Raw genomic sequence first — 16,303 nt, 5'->3', positions numbered from 1 at the left:
AATCTAATTTATGAATTAAATGATGGACTGGAATTGAATTAAATTTAATATAATTAATAATCATTAATTGAGCCGCACATGGTGAAACGATATAAAACCATGTTATATCGTTAAATATATATAATGGTAAATCTAGAAACAAATCGGGATAATATATTTGAATTTAAAATTCAGATTTAAATCAAATACCTGATAAATTTGGTGTATATACTGGTCGACTTGGAGAGGGGGTAGGCCGATGCTTCCGTGGCTGAAAAAAAACGTGAGTGAAGTGTCCTTTAGAGTGGTGACAATGGAACTTTTGGCAGCCTTTTACGTCTGGCGTGCCCTCTTCATATAGGATAGTATATGACGATGTGCCCTATATAGCAACAGAATGTAATGAAATGTTTTAATGAGTCCTCTTCTAATGAAAAAAAAAATTGATATGGTGCCCATAAAATGGCCTAAACGGCAATTGTGAAGTGTCCTCTATGTTCCACCGTACATAACGAATCAATTTACTAACAAGGGAGGTACTGTTCACATACTTCTACAAATTGCAAACAAAGCATCGTTATATTACATTTTATGTTAATTGCATTTCATTTTATACAGATTCACGTATTGGTGATGCATGTGGTACCCCCTTGCCACTAGATGGCGGAAGTCATATTCAAGACAAGAATATTTAACTCAAACGTCATCTCTAATCGACGCAGTGAGGTGATCTCAATGGCACTAGAGTCAAAATTGGAAGGCATGTATATTATGTTTTGTTAGTAAAAATGATTAACATGTTCCGGAGCGGGCTGAATGTTTGCTGCCTTACGCTTGGTAAACGGGTAAGTTTTTCTTGCAGTTGCAAAAACCCGGGGCGTCTAGATTTGGCAACGAGTTGCACATGGCACGCTGGTATACCACTCATAACGGGAATCATTGAATAGAAAGGTAAAGTTAATCACTGCTGTTCTTTAATTTTCTTTATCCCAGTTATCTTCAACGTTTGCCGGAGAAAGTGCGCTGCCAACCAACCTGCTAATTCCACCGAACCTGGTTGAAGTCCAGCGCAGACGTAAGGGTTTTCTCTATCAATCCATTTCTTTTCCTTTAATGTACAGTTGTGGGGAAAACATTGCAGTCACTTTTGCTACGTGATCACCCGTAGCCTTTGCTTAAGACAACTGAGGTTGAACTGCAACAACCTCTGACTCTCTAATTGTTGTATACAACAGTATACAGTAGCTGTTAGAAATTTTTTTTGTGGAGTTTTAAAAAAGATTTATTGCTGAATTATAAGCTAGTAAAAGAGTACTTGTATCTTTTGAGAGGATTTTTTTTGTTTGTTTCCTAGTTCGGCCATTGCCAACGGACTCAAATGTCCCAGTGCTGCACAAGTGTGAAGCAACGATTGCGCGGCATCTGCGTCCCAGGCAGACATGGCTGGAGTCCTTGAGAAGTCGCGAGGAGGACCAGCTGGGTATAGTCGAGCTTCACCCAGATGTCTTTGCTGTGCACCCCAGGTATAAGTTTCTGAACATGTGTACGTGATTAAATGAGCTCACATCTGTGGTAAAATGTGTTTCGGTGCAGCACATTTGTTTTAATTTGGGTTGCAACAATACGATTTTTTTTTTCCAGACCAAGTATGAGTATTTACATTTGTGTACTTGTGTACTATACCGAGTACCAATACTACTACTTAAGTCAGTATTTATACAATTGAAAGTAACAATGACCTAACCTGCCATAAACAAACAATTATTCAAATGAGAATTTGTTTGGATTCCATCAATTCATTTGCAGTTTTCATGGGGCTTCGCCAATGGTTAAATTAAACTTGAGTTAGTATGTAAGACTTGTGCAAGAATCTGTTATACCAGGCTGACAATTGCCATCACAGTCCAATTAACTTTTTTCAGATTTGCTTAGCTTGTTACAATCTAAATATTAACATTAGTGTCATAAAATAACAGGAAGCAATTTCTAACCAAATATAAATGAAATTTTGTGTAGATAAATCTGAGGTACAACAGTTCAAGAGTTCTCCCTGTCAATGGATTATAATGCAAAGAACATTCATTGTGTCACTATGGCGTGAAAAGATATTTCATTGAATATGAAATGAATATTCAATTTCATTGGATTGACTTTATTTTCTATGAGGGTAATACATTAGATGGAAAACTGGACATATGGCTCTATTGGGGCATGCTTTACAATCCCAGCCCATTTGGTTTTCCATCGCACAATTCTGTCAGACTTTCTCACTCTTCTCTTTCTCTCCAGTAAAAATGTTAGGATGTGTTAGTGAGAGAAAATGGGGCACAGGAGAATGACGGGGGCATCATAAGGCACCCTGAGGTGAGGTCATTTTTACAGAGTGCAGGGCCTGATATTCATGGTGGAATCTCAGGATTTTTACATAATTTTAATTCCTGCAAATTCGGCATACATAACACACTGAAATTACCATATTAGTGAAGATGAATAACAGCAAAAATGGAGAGAGAAATTTCACTTTAATATATTGTAACTATAACGGCAATAGCTTGAGAATGAAAAAGAATAAATAACTATGCAGCATGGCTACAGAATTTCGCTACAATGTGATGTCACACCTCTGACCCCGATATACCTCACTATAAATATTGGGGTGTTTATAAAGCAAAAAAGGAGTTCAAAACAAATGTCTCACAAATCCGTCTAGGAGTGATTTTAAACAGTAATGGTGGAAATGATTTATTGGCTCAGAGAACACTTGCAGAGCTGATGCAAAATCAAAAGCGGTAAACTTTTTAAACAATTAAAAAAAAATCATACTTTTGAATTTTGAAAAGGAATAATCACTAAAATAATCACTAAAATTTTAATACTTGCTAAGTTTGTTTCCTATGACAAAGTATAATGCTATGAAGTATAATGAAAAAGTCAGATCTCAACCCAGCTGATTATTGAAATCCTTGTGATGTGAGAATGGCATGTGCATAGCATCCATCCATTTTCCAAACCGCTTATCCTACTGGGTCTGGGGGTTCCGGAGCTTATCCCGGAAGGGCATGAGCCAGGGAACAACCCAGGATGGGGGGGCCAGCCCATCGCAGGGCACACTCACACACCATTCACTCACATATGCACACCTACGGGCAATGTAGCAAGTCCAATTAGCCTCAGCATGTTTTTGGACTGTGGGGGGAAACTGTACCTTTGGACTGTACCCGGAGGAAACCCCAAGACGACATGGAGAGAACTGTGTTTAACATGTTGGTGTTATATATCACATTGCCCCACCCTGTAATATACTATAGTCATCTTTTGAATTCAGCAGAAAATACCCCACGTCGTGTTATGTCATTCAGCAGTGGTACCAATTTTTAACGGCAGTAGAAAATCAACACCTTCCCTTTGAGACTTTAAGTTCCAAAAGTACAGTACCTGGGGAAGTGAAAAAGCTTCTTAGAAGCAGAATGTCAGTACTGATGCATAGCATGTATTAACTCTCTACAATTATCTCTACATATCGTACTACAGTTCAATATCTTTATAACGGACTTTAAGCGATCTGGCAAAACAGTCCGTTGTATCCAAAGTTCGTTATATCCAGAGTTGCTGTATGCCCAGTACACAACTACAGGACACCATTTACTCATGTCACACCTCAGCAGACACACTTGTAGTATAGATTATTATATTGTACATGTAGTAATCCAACTTTACCTGACTGTTGGAAGTATATATGACCTATAAGTGGTTATACATGTACGGTACAGTAGTGACCTTGACCTCATTGCTTACTGCCTCCCTCCAGCTGCGAGCCTCGTCTGCCATAGTTGCAGAGGAGGGGACATGTGCAAGATATGATAATAATTTGGTATGAAATAAAGGCGGTTTTTCAGAAATGTCCTGAGGAGATGTCAAAGGTCAAAATCAGGGGCGATCCAGGCATTTTTCAGTTGATCAGTATCTGGTACCACAGCCCAATCTATAGACTGATCTATTTCATTTCTTCTGTCCGTCCAATTTACAACAGCTGCACAGGTTATAAGGTTCCATCACATTCTGCTGTAAGCCTGAGCCACATGGCTTGAATCTACAAACTACCAAGATGTCAGTTGTGTGGAAATTCTTTAAATTGCAATTGCAAAGTAGGCCGACAGCTACCTGCAATGTTTGCAGTGCCATCTTTTTGAGAGGTAGAGTGTCATTTAGACCTAATACCACAAATATAACTAGATTTGATGCTGTCTGTTCCACAGACAGCCCTGTCATTTGGTCTGGCCATCTAAGCCAGTCATTCTGCACGCACTAACTTGTACAATTTCTATAATGACTTGTTCTAATCACCTAGAAATGTAGAAGTTAATGCAGAGAGTCCTTGTTATGATGTGCAGGTCTGAAAGTATACTTATTCCTTTTTATTCCACTTCATAATTTTGTAGAATCTTTCCCCACCGGTTAGGCTACTTCTATACCAACGTTTTAATGTCAATGTCTGAAAATGTCCTTTAGTTATATATTTGTTTTTAAATGTTTTACATGCAATTTAACACTTTCAAGGAATTGGGGGGGGGGGGGGGCACAGATAAGGGGAAAAAATAAAATAAACGACTGTGCTGGGGGTTTGAGTGAGACCAGATCTATTTCGTACGGAAGCGGGGGGGGGGGGGGGGGGGAATTCTTACGAGATCCTAAGTCATAATTAAGAGAGACCTGCATACCTCCTGGTTTTTTTTCTTTTTTGGTTTCTCCCATATGTCAAAGGTCATATACTGGCAGTCATTTTATTTTATTATTTTTTTTTATTCGCTCAGTAAATTCACCAAATTTGCATGCTTTCAAACTTTGAGTATTCATCATACATGGATCCAAATCTCATTATTTATTAACATAGCCTTCTTTGCTTGCTTGCTTGCTTATTCAATTTTGGCGAGATTTAAAATTTGAACAGGTTCAGATCTTCAGCTGTACAATGTACCTGCAAAATTTGCAAAAGATCATCCAGATATTTTTGAGTTATGCTGACATGCCGCCGCCTTGTAATCAGTGCTATGCTGCTTCAATCGACGACTCAGATTCTGTAAATATTGAATGGATTGGTTAGGGGTACCAAAAAAGTCAGGACATCCATGTTCTCCATTGATTGTGTGGAAATGGTTTAGATATGCAAAATTTGGATCAATGTACTGTAATTTGAAAACCTTTTTTTTTTCAAGATACCTTTCATACAATAGATGGCATCATGGCTAGTTTTGTCTTATCTACTCATCTAATACAGGTATTTCATTAAACTCAGTACAGATTGTTTGCACTCCATTATGTTTTGCTACTTTAGATTTTGGAAACAAATGTTAACATTACTACATACATTCCAATTTGGTTTGTAAACAAACCAAAAAATGTAATCTATGTTGTGGAGTGTGATTCTAACCAAAAATATTGTGACGTGAAACTTTGGCCATATTGCCCACCGCTACAAGGGGTCGATAGTAATCATATGATATACTAGTAAAACCCAACCCTGCTCTGATGTAATCTGGAGCTTGTTTCAGCTCATGCAGTAGTTACTTGGGTACATTATTTCCTTCGCCCATTGTAGTGATGCTGATATTTGCTACTACAGGATTCTCTGCATGTTCTTGGTCTGGCTAGCATTTTCCTGCTGGTTCTTGTGGAAAACCTGCATTCATGAGAGCTTTGGGAGTTCCAGACTAAGGGATCACTGGGTTAAAAACTACGCAAGTCAGAGCTGCGGAATAACCCTTTTAATTTAGGCCCCCGTACCGAAGGTTAACGGATTTCTGGTGTGATATCACGTGTTGTATCAGGACGTACTGACTGGGAACAGTCAACAGTGGGAATATGTATACAGGTATTAAGACTGCAGGCTGGATTATTGCAGGCAGCACTATTTATTTTGACTACTTGAGTTTTCTAAAGTTCATTTTTATTACCTTTTCAGAATTGACATACTGCATGCAGTTGAAGTCTGGCAGAGAAATTTCAAAAGAATCGTAAGTGTCTAACAGTTTGAACCTTATTGTAAAAATGTCTAGCACACAAGATGCCAGATTTTAGCTACTTAAAAAGAAACTGACTTTCAAAAATTAAATTTCATGTGCACCAGCGGTCAGAAGCCTGGAGTTTATTACGGTGCAACATACAGTACTGTGCAAAAGTATAAGGCAGTCAAAGGAAATGTTTGAAGTTAATGATTCTATATGGGGTGTGCTAGTGGTCGAGTCAAAAAATACATGGGTGTATTATATGATTGCTGGAAATAATGGGGTGATTTTAGCAGAGGTTGTGGAATGGCTAAGCTAACACACTATGACAGGCATAATATCAGTTTTGCGCGAACATAAAGATTATTTAAACATTTTCTTTAGCCGCCTAAGACTTTTGCATAGTACTGTACAAAAAGAAAAGGTGCAGAATGACAAACTACTAATAGTAAAATATCCACTGTGACTGTGAGTACAGCTGAAAAAGATCTCTAGGCATTTATCAGACTCAAGGTATTTTTCTGAAATGCACTGCAACATTGCTGCAGAAGTTCCCACGATGATCTAGTCCTTTCTGTACATTTCGTCCCAAATCACCTCAGTGGGGTTACGGTCAAGTGACTGCAGGCCATGTAATCGACATTTTAAATGATATACTCTGACACTCGCTGACTGCTATTCTGTTTTTTATTTATTTAAAAAACTGACATCAAACATGCATTTTGCTTTTGTAAAAATGTAATACCTTTTTGGCCATATTGCCCACCGCTACAAGGGGTCGATAGTAATCATATGATATACTGTGCCACACTGGGGAACACTCCAGACCAAATGCCAGTTGCTCACAGAGTCCACATATTTATATCTTTATGGGGACTTTCATTTCTATGGGCAAAACCTTAACCTCGTCCCAGTCCCAACGTTAACCATTAGTAACCAAGCAAAATACAAGACTTCAGGCATTTTTATATTTTTGATTGTAGTCAGTTTTATGACACTGAGTTTCCCCTTGTGGGGACCAAAAGATGGTCCTCAAAAGGTCAAAACAGGTTATCACATTTTGGGGAAATCTGGTCCCCACAATGTAATAAGTACAAAAACACACACACACACACCTGTGCTGAGCTCTGGTTTCCTTACAGAGCCACGCTAAAGTAAAGAGCAGAGCAGAAGTGAGCGGCGGGGGGAGGAAGCCCTGGGCCCAGAAGGGCAGTGGCCGCGCACGGCAAGGCAGCATCAGGTCACCGCTCTGGAGGGGAGGTACCCTGAACGCCGCTCCAGCTCCGCTTTCCTCAGCCACGCGGTTCTCCTTGTCTGGAGGCTGGACGGCCAGCTTAGGCCGTTTCCTCCATTTCATCAGTACAATGCCAAATATGTATTTTTATTTACAGGTGGTATCTCTCACGGCCCTAGAGGACCAACAAGTTACTATTATATGCTGCCCATGAAGGTGCGAGTCATGGGACTGAAGGTGGCCCTGACGTCTAAGCTGGCTCAGGTAGGACGTGGCTCTTGGCCTCCATGTTACCGTCTGTTCACTTGCAAGCCGGGTTAAACCAAACTTCTTCATTCGCATTAAAATACAGGTATCCATCAACTTACATCTGGGTTTCATCCCAGAAGTGAGGATGTACGTCAAAGTCATTATGGGGGAGAAGTCAAATATACTGTGTGACAAAGTACAATATCACACACTATTTATTACACCTTTATAGTGGCAGCACAATCAATTTGTTTTGGTTCTTGCAGCATGGTGCACAGACGGTAAAATACATCCGCTAACATGCACGACATCCGCTTGCACGTCTGGTTAAATTTCATTACGGCTCTTATGGAATGTAAGCACAACTGGACGTCACTTGATAAGTACTTAAGTCAATAGATGGCTGTATATAGTTGTATCATAAAAACGTGGTACAATCCCCGAATGAATAAAATTCAGTGAATATTATGTGCTTCATTTGATAAGTACATGTAATTGTGTAGACCGCTCTGCTGGAATTGGGGGCATTGTCCAAGTGGTCTTTTTTGGCCTTTATCATAAGGGCTATCTTCATGTTGTGGATAATCTGGAGATGCCAACCCCTGAGCCGGAGTTCCTGCTGGACATTGTACGGCACAGGCAGTGGGGCGAGTCTGTGCTCCTTGTAGACGCGTAAGTATCTGCTTTCTATAACATCATCAGTCTTCAACCTTTAACTTGCATGCTCAGTTTGTGTTTATTCATAATTATGACATTTTATGGTGAACGTGTACGTCTCTTTGGCAATGTGTCACTTACAGCAATGAAACCTTTCCTGAAAACCTGCTCCAAGCAACAGCAGGTTTAAAGACGGTGAATGTTCTTCCAGCCATTGGTAAGAATAGCTTTATCCTTCTTAGTTTTTTAAAAAAAAAGCTTTTATTGTTATCACGGTTGTCTCCTGAGGCGATTACATTCAAATCCAGGGCAGGGAGAGTTCAGTTTAAAAAACAATTGCAAAAATCTGTTTCAGTCAATATCTTAGAACAGCTACATGAATAGATAGAAGCCGCATCACAGGTCTCATCCAATGCAAAAGAAAGTAGTGGCCCAGATCTGGGGGGGGTAGTCTGTTGCAGTGCCCTGACGTTCTTGTATACGGACCATTATTCTGAGCTAATAAAATCGGAGAACCCGAACTAGCAAGGGTTACTTGTCAGTACTTGGTACCAGTTATGTTGCACGTGAGACAATAATGTGATAGCTGTGTGATTGGAAAGGGTGGTGTAACACATATCCTTAATGCTGACTGACCCTCCTCTTATGCCCGACAGGTCTGAACGTTCACAGCATGCTGAAGCACGATAGCCTGGTGCTCACGCTGGACGCTGTGAAGTTTCTGGAGAAGAAGCTGCTGTGGCATGACTCACGGTTCACGCCGCTGTACCCCTTCAAGCTCCCCTACAGGGACTTCCCCTAAATACGGCACCACTCAACAGTTTAAAAACATTGTGTATAAATATTTAAATAAAATGCTCAGCATCTAACATCTTACAGTTCATAACACACATGTACAAGATTGACACATAAACGAGGATCTAAGTGACATTAGAGGGAAGGATCCCGTTGGCTAAATAGTGTCGCACCTCCCATCTCAGCGCTGATCGTTTTTTCTGTGTCGGAACAACGTAGCTGTTTGGCACATATGTCCTTTGAGGCTTCTGTGAGTGAAGGAGGGGGGAAAAAAGTCAAGTAAGGACATGTTCTTCGGACGATTATTTTGATAATCATGCAATCGACTGATTAGGTGGGCCATTACAACGTTTAAAGAGAACTGCAAATTAAGTCACAGTTGTAATAACTATTTAAAAGTGACAAAGTGGCAGTGAAACATTTTAAAATCATGCTGATAAATGGTGATTAATTATTACTAGTTATTGCCCTTATCTGGAGCTGAAATTTGTAACATTGAGAAAGGCAAACGGGCTGTTCAATGAGTTCATTGAGGGTTTTTCATGCTCAGGATTAAGTCCTTGTATGCCTGAACCAGACATGACATAGGTCAAAACATCACTGTGCAGCCTCATTCTGTGATTTACGGGATCAAGGTATTCTTGAATAAGTGAATCGCAGGGGGTAGAGGGCTAAAATTTAAGACTGTACTTACTGGTACAGGCTGGCTTTTGTACATCATTTGCTCCTGCAAAAAGGAAAATTATACAGCAAAATATTAGTTTGAAATCCAATTAAAGTTAAAATCAGATGTTCAAACCAAAAGTTTCTCAGCCATTCAGACTAATGAGATGCACTATTGTCACTATAGAAAGACTGCAGTGATTGTGGTTTGAATGGCATAAAATTAGAAGAAAATCAGCTGCCACACTGTAGTAGGTCACAGTAAGTCTGGTACACACTTATCCAGTTAATGATATCCATATGTTCCAAAAGCAACTAGATAATGAAGTCAACCTGACTAGTCGTTTTATTTTAGGTCACGTTCACGCCAAGTCATTTTGACAGTGTGACCATTTCATGACTTTACTGTCAGAAGTACGGATGGAGCACCACATACAGCAGGGCCGACAGAGTCAGCAATAATCTGAGCATTAAAATACCCGTATCTCCCAGCGCAGTTCTTTCCGATCCTTCTCTCCTGGTACTCCGAAGGTTTCCCAGTCTTGTTTGTACTGGAAATACCTGTGAAACGAGCCAAGTTAGTACTGTACAAGAACTTGGATGATGTTAAGGTGGGAAATCGTAATCATACAGCTTACTTTGCAACCAGATCAGTCTTCTTCACATTCCTCATGTGAGGATGCTTTTGCTGCGGCTGGATAACTGAAAGGGGAGCAGATGTATGAAAACACCTTCCTGCTCGCTAGTTAATTAGTAAAGCTCCAATTCAGAATACTTACAGGATTTTGGACGAGGTAGTATGTTGCTCTCACTCTGCGACCTGTACTGTTAAAGAATTTAGGCTTTGACAAATGCAACCACTGTTTGCGTATAATGAATATAAAAGTTCAACGATGATGAATTAGGGCTCATGCAAGCAATGCTTTCCTATTCAGTGTAACGTCTCAGGAGAAGCTAAGCTTCAGCAGAATAGGAGGGAATACTTACCATGGCACCGGTATACGGAGGAAGGGCTGACCGATAGGACAGGTCAGAGACTGCAGCCTCAGAGTCGCATACGTCACTCAGGGAGTCTCTATCCTCAGGCCGCAGCTCAGAGTCGGGATATGAACACACGGACATCTGCAGTCCCTCAAGCTGGTCTCCCAGCCTACTAACTGTGTCTAAATACAAGGAAAACAATCAGCATGAAATGCCTGGGTTCACATTTGCTTTGTATAGATTTATCTTCAGTTTTAATCCATCACAGAGAATTAAAAACCACAGCTAAAACGACAGTGGCAGGCTCATCTGTGAAACTGTGTTCATACCGAAATAAATGCATTGTGTTTTCCAACATGGGGTCAAGAACAAAACTTCATGTAGCTCTGCAAGCTGTCTATTAGGTTACAGCCAATGGCACCCAGAAAATTACAAAAAAATACAAGTAATTCCCTTTAAAATGGTGGAAAAATGTCTTTGCTTTGGAAATATTTTGACATAATTAGAAACGCATTTTGCAAACATCTCTGCTAAAATTCCAAGAGAATGAACTACTAATAAACATCATAACAAGTGAAGGGTATGAAGAGCTTCTGAAAAACAAATCCGTTCCAATAAAGAAAGCTGCAGTACAGCCGAATAACGCTAACTGCGCTAATAACGCTAACCCGTCAGTAGCGCAAGTGTTTGACAGCAAAAGAAAGTTCATTGCAGACAGTGCAAAACCAAAAGATATTACTCAGAAAGGTTTAATCACAATTGATGATCAGCCCTTCTCCGTTATAAATGTTATTAATATATAAGATGTATGCAGTTATAAAACACAGTGCTCTGTGATTGTTCTATGCCTGAGCTGCTGCTTTCTTACCAAAAATAAATACTTTTTCAAATTTTTGGAATATATTTTTTTCATTTAAGCAGGTGGAGTGTCCCTTTAAACGTATTTAAGCAGAACCTCCCCCAACAATCAGTGTTGATGTCAGTTTTCAAAATAATTGGCTATCAGAATCGGGCAGAAATTTCCTTGTCGGTGCATCACTAACTATATGAAATGTTTCTGCTTTTTTTTTAACATTATGAAGTATATTGCTTTTGCATGAGCTCTGCATCCGCTCATCCTTACCATTAGACTTATTCATAGTGACTCATTCATACAGTGGACTCATTTACAGAGTTAAAAAAATTTAACAAAATGAGTAAAGAGAAACACGAACAAGAACTGTCTAGGAAAAGACATTAGTCTTCCATTGTATTTAAATATTTTGTATTCCGTAAAGAATGAGCAAAAGCAAATGATTTATTGGCACCACTTTTCCAGTACCGGACAGCCCTAGCCCAAACACACAATACATTCACAATAATTTGTTTATATTATATGGTTGTTATGAACTGCATTACACAAGATGGAGAGAAATTGAGGGAGCAAATTTGAATCAATACTTTTGAATAATCAAGTAAGGTCTATATTTTACTGAAAGAATGGTTCACAACTAATTCCTAAATCTGTAGTTTAGAATTGGATGTAAAATTATTACCTGCACTGCATGAGGATTCATCACAGATATGAAGGCCGCCCCTTTGCTTCCTGCAGACATACAGGTAAAAACGTCCTCTTAACTGTTGCTATAGGCATAAACTTTGATTTGTACCAGCACTGAGCCCTGGGGTCATACCTGACAACTTTCCGCTTCATGACAGCCTTCCCAGAAGCCCGGTCCTCTCTAGCAGGTTTTGAAGCCATGGGGATGCGTGAAAGCGCGGAATCGCTATGGCTGCACAGGTCATCTTCAGCTTCCTGTCTGTACACTGCACGGGGATGTTTTGCTGCCACGGAATACCGAGCGTACAAATCATATTGTCTCTCTTTCCCTGGGAAGGTGTGAATATCTGCAGCATCCATAGGGAGAAGTGCCTGTGGGGGGGGGAGGGGGGCGGCAAAACTGAATATCTCATCAGAGGATGCCATTTAATTCAGATCTACTGTGTCAAGTCTTGGAATTTAACTGAAAAATTCATCGTTTGAGCAATATCCAGCCGTAGAATATTTGCATATATTTAAAAAGAACACCAATTTAGTTGTTTAGAACACCAGTGTTGGGCAGTAGCATCACTACAAATAGCAAAGATATTAATTTAACTACATTTTCCAATAGTCTAGCAGTTAGTATTCCTGGTTTTCACTCAGGCAGCCCGGGTTCGACTTCCGGTATGGGAATGTACGTTTCACATACACAGCGCTGTAGGAGGAAAGCCCAGGTCATACTCAGTGATCAACATCACCCAGCATTCTGCCTGTCAGGAGGAAGAACTTAGGATACAACCAAAGATACCACAGGCCAGACATCACCTACAAAGCACGATTCTACAACAGCTTCTTCCCAGCCAGTTAGACTGATGGCTAAGGACACTAAGGTGGGTAAGAAATACAGCCCCCTCACTTCCCCCATGGACATCACCTGGACAGTTGGCACTCCAAAGAGGCAATCAGACACATCAGAGGACTACAACCTCACTCTCATTCTCTGTCTTCCTCTTAGGTAGTCAAATAACTCTTTCAGTGCAATAGCCTAACAAACATGTGCAATGTTCCACTTTTGTGTACAATATACCTCTTAATATTATTTCTGTGAAATAATTCACGCATCCACACAGGCCATGCACTCTGTATCCTGTATCTGCATCTGTACACAGTGTGTATCGACTTATTCCATCCTGCAATTAGTGTGCGTGCTGCTTTTATTTATTTATTTTTTTTTTTTAATTGTCTCTTCTCCTCTGTCTCTCTGTTTTATAAAAATGACTCTGGGAGATACACACAAAAATTCCAATGTACTTGTACTGACCTGTACAACTACATAGATAGATGAAAAGGTTTGAATGAAAGGTTTTCTTCATATTACAATGTTCACTTGCTGTTCATTTTTTTCCAAGCTAAAAAAATAGTTGTGCCTTAACTTGTTACATTTCTCTAAAGTATAGCTTTCAAGTCACTCACCTATATTTTTTGTAGAATAACTAGTAGCAATGTAGCCTGCTACATTTTTAAGTAGCTTGCCCAACACTGTAGAACACATGCTAATGCTTGGTTAGCTAAGCGTTTGTCCTTACCTGCCTCTCAGGGGGTAAAGACCCTGTCACGATTTTGAAAGATGCATTGTCATCTGAATCAAAAGATAAATAACAATGCAAAATATGCACATTATATTACAGTTCAAAAATCTGGTATAATCTATACTAACAAAAGTACAGATCTACATCAGACATTAAAACATACACTTAAAACAGAGATAATCACATCTTTGGACTACTGGTGAAAGCCCACCCAACGTGGACTGGACTGGACTGGACAGGACAGGACAGGACAGGACAGGACAGGACAGGACAGGACAGGACACACACAGCAAGCAGAAACAGGATCTGAACCCCCAATCCTGAAGGTGGGAGGCACCAGGGCTGCCTAGTGAACCGCCCCACAACAAAAAGGTAGCACAGGACCTGAAACCCAGTACAATTTCTGTGAATAATTCTACATTTAAACAGAGCACCAAAAAAAATACAGATGTTAAAGCAGCCATGTACCGTGGAGCGGTATGTAGCTTTGCTCATTAGCATGTTGTGCCAGTTGCCAGTTCACATCATTGGCTGAGTAATTTTACCATTGAGCCCTTGAGCAAGACCCTTAATCCCAGTGCTCCAGGGACTAACCCTATGCTCTGATTCTGGACGACACTGCTTAAAAAATGCTATAATGTGTCTCATGGAGATTAAGAAGAGATATATGAAAACTACCCAATTTCCAGTTTGGGATTCCTACCACAACCCTAAGCAGCCTGATTTAGGGCATTTGGTTTCCCTCAATTGCACACAGTGTCTGAATGTACAGCCTTTGCACTGTATGAATAATTATGGGAAAAGGATGGGTATTAAAAAAGTAGAGTGCACTGTAACACCAGTACTTCGATGCATATGAAGACTTAAAACCCAATACAGTCAACTGTTCAGAAATGTTTGAAGTGGAAAGTGTCATGCTGTTTACCGAGTGCAGGAGAGCCCTCACTGCCGCAGCTGTTGAACCCCAATGCAGAACAGAAGCTTGAAGTACAATCACCGGACATCTCCTGACGAATTAGCAGATCGAGGTCTGACAAGAAGTGTGTTCAAATTAAGGTGAAAATACGCTTGTTGGCATTTAGTATATATAATCAGCCTCAAAATGCACGCATTTATGCATCAGAACAGTGAGAATTGACAGTCATGTAGATGTATGTAAAGAATCTCACCCCGTTTAAATTCACGCAGCCTGTGTCTCGGCAGCCCTGTAAAACCCAGGTCTGCCAGCTGCCGTTCAATCTCTTCCTCGGAGAAATCCAAGCTGTCCATTTCCTGTTAATATTCATAAATAAGACTCGGCATCAAACATGCAAGATCAGACTTAAGTAGCCACGTCGCTTATTCATATAACCAACTAATACGGGATCAACACATGGCTTAGCTATCCAGTAATTATGAATCAACAAACTGCCCCCACCTAAACCAGTAATGACTGAACAGATAGACTGCCGTTTATACTTCAGTATAATCAAAATCTCGTTATCTAGCCAGCTAACTTCTCCTGAACTTTGGCAGTAGGGCGCCAATTTTCAAATGTAGTTAAGAGAAAGACGTCCATAACTAGCCGTAGGATCACAGCAAAAACTGTTCATTGTAAACGACACTAACGTGTTTGGTTTTATTCGTTCGCTCCGGCGGGCTCTGCGGCGCCAAAGTTTGTATCCCCGACGCGCAGGAAGGGTGGAGGGAAGGAGGCTGAAAGTGTTTCAACCAACGAAGACGAGTGTGTGTCCGCCCGCTTCTCAAGCAGCACACTGTCCGCGCCCGTTTCTGTTGTTGCCGCTGACGTGAGCGCGCATTAAAACGGAAATGAGTGAACGCGGACGCTCCCATACATGCGCAGTAGAATCTGTCCAGTAAACGTAAATTTACATTTACATTTTATTCATCAGACACTTTTACCCAAAGCGACTTACAGTATAAGGAAGGGTTACAATTTGTATGTGTGTACCTTAAGATTTCCGCTTCCGTTTGTAGAAGGTTTCTACTTTTCCTAACGTCAGTGCTATTTCAAGCCCTGATTTTGCACACAATTGGGCGCCCTTTTGCTCTTTCAAAGACGGATTGTATAGCTTCATGTCCTGGCCCAAACCTTGGTAAATGTGAGCAGCGGTGGATCAAATAATTTTTAGTCGAAAGCTCTCCGTGGTCTCTACTGCGCATGCGTGACAGACCCGCAGAAGTTGGTGAGGATTCAAAAATCTGGAGGCGCGGTGCTTGATTGCAGTTCAAAATGCGGTCCTGGTTGATGATGAACATTACATTGCCTGGACATGCATTAACAAAGTATAAGTTTTGAAACAAATTTTATTTTTATATAAAGTTTTAGTAATGAAGATGGTAATCCAGTTAGTTGTAAAAGGTTTTTTTGGGGGGGAAGAATGTTGACATTACACATGACGAATTCCCTAAAATCTAATCTCATCTCAGCCGTTTCATCTCCAGTGACCTTCAGTACAGTATGCACCACTGGATGAGGTAATGGGCAGCAGTGGTTAGCACACACTCCATGTGTGAGGGGGTTGCATATCTTTCCTACGTCCTCCAGGTACTCTGGTTTCCCCCCACAATCCAAAAACATGTTGAAGTTAATTGGAGTTACCAAATTGCCCATATGTGTTTGTGTGTGTGA

General features: G+C 40.3%; 2 protein-coding genes across 3 annotated transcripts; one reads left to right on the top strand and one right to left on the bottom strand.

The window, feature by feature from the left end:
- Positions 1 to 667: 667 nt before the first annotated feature.
- Positions 668 to 8,990, top strand: mrpl4 (mitochondrial ribosomal protein L4). The gene is made up of 9 exons (XM_048986943.1): positions 668 to 824; positions 973 to 1,054; positions 1,334 to 1,502; positions 5,939 to 5,990; positions 7,124 to 7,241; positions 7,373 to 7,479; positions 8,027 to 8,136; positions 8,265 to 8,338; positions 8,778 to 8,990. Exons 1-9 carry the CDS (start codon positions 768 to 770, stop codon positions 8,921 to 8,923), a joined length of 915 nt encoding a protein of 304 aa, XP_048842900.1. The 5' UTR covers positions 668 to 767; the 3' UTR covers positions 8,924 to 8,990.
- hyls1 (HYLS1 centriolar and ciliogenesis associated) lies at positions 8,182 to 15,810 on the bottom strand. 2 transcript variants are annotated; one of them, XM_048986935.1, is made up of 12 exons: positions 15,623 to 15,810; positions 14,841 to 14,943; positions 14,597 to 14,701; positions 13,669 to 13,721; positions 12,234 to 12,472; positions 12,096 to 12,145; positions 10,567 to 10,742; positions 10,359 to 10,404; positions 10,218 to 10,281; positions 10,059 to 10,140; positions 9,611 to 9,643; positions 8,182 to 9,164 (listed from the first exon to the last, which is right to left on the bottom strand). In XM_048986935.1, exons 2-12 carry the CDS (start codon positions 14,938 to 14,940, stop codon positions 9,042 to 9,044), a joined length of 1,071 nt encoding a protein of 356 aa, XP_048842892.1. In that variant the 5' UTR covers positions 14,941 to 14,943; positions 15,623 to 15,810; the 3' UTR covers positions 8,182 to 9,041. The 2 variants fall into 2 exon arrangements, with proteins under 2 accessions (XP_048842892.1, XP_048842891.1); XM_048986934.1 differs by lacking the exon at positions 15,623 to 15,810 and adding an exon at positions 15,280 to 15,457.
- Positions 15,811 to 16,303: the final 493 nt, after the last annotated feature.

This window comes from Brienomyrus brachyistius, chromosome 20 (assembly GCF_023856365.1).
Source record: "Brienomyrus brachyistius isolate T26 chromosome 20, BBRACH_0.4, whole genome shotgun sequence".
Classification (NCBI taxonomy): Eukaryota; Metazoa; Chordata; class Actinopteri; order Osteoglossiformes; family Mormyridae; genus Brienomyrus; species Brienomyrus brachyistius.
The sequence above is the reverse complement of the archived record's forward strand: the minus strand, read 5'-3'. Positions and strand labels throughout refer to the sequence as shown.

Bases quoted from the DNA above. Each gene is read 5' to 3' on its own strand.
- mrpl4 (XM_048986943.1), top strand. From the start codon at position 768: ATGATTAACATGTTCCGGAGCGGGCTGAATGTTTGCTGCCTTACGCTT. The intron at 1,503-5,938 runs GTATAAGTTTCT...TTACCTTTTCAG, and splicing joins GTCTTTGCTGTGCACCCCAG to AATTGACATACTGCATGCAG. The intron at 7,480-8,026 runs GTAGGACGTGGC...CTTTATCATAAG, and splicing joins TGACGTCTAAGCTGGCTCAG to GGCTATCTTCATGTTGTGGA.
- hyls1 (XM_048986935.1), bottom strand. From the start codon at position 14,940: ATGGACAGCTTGGATTTCTCCGAGGAAGAGATTGAACGGCAGCTGGCA. The intron at 10,743-12,095 runs GTAATAATTTTA...CCTTGTATTTAG, and splicing joins TGAATCCTCATGCAGTGCAG to ACACAGTTAGTAGGCTGGGA. The intron at 9,644-10,058 runs GTATTTTAATGC...TCCTTTTTGCAG, and splicing joins AACTGCGCTGGGAGATACGG to GAGCAAATGATGTACAAAAG.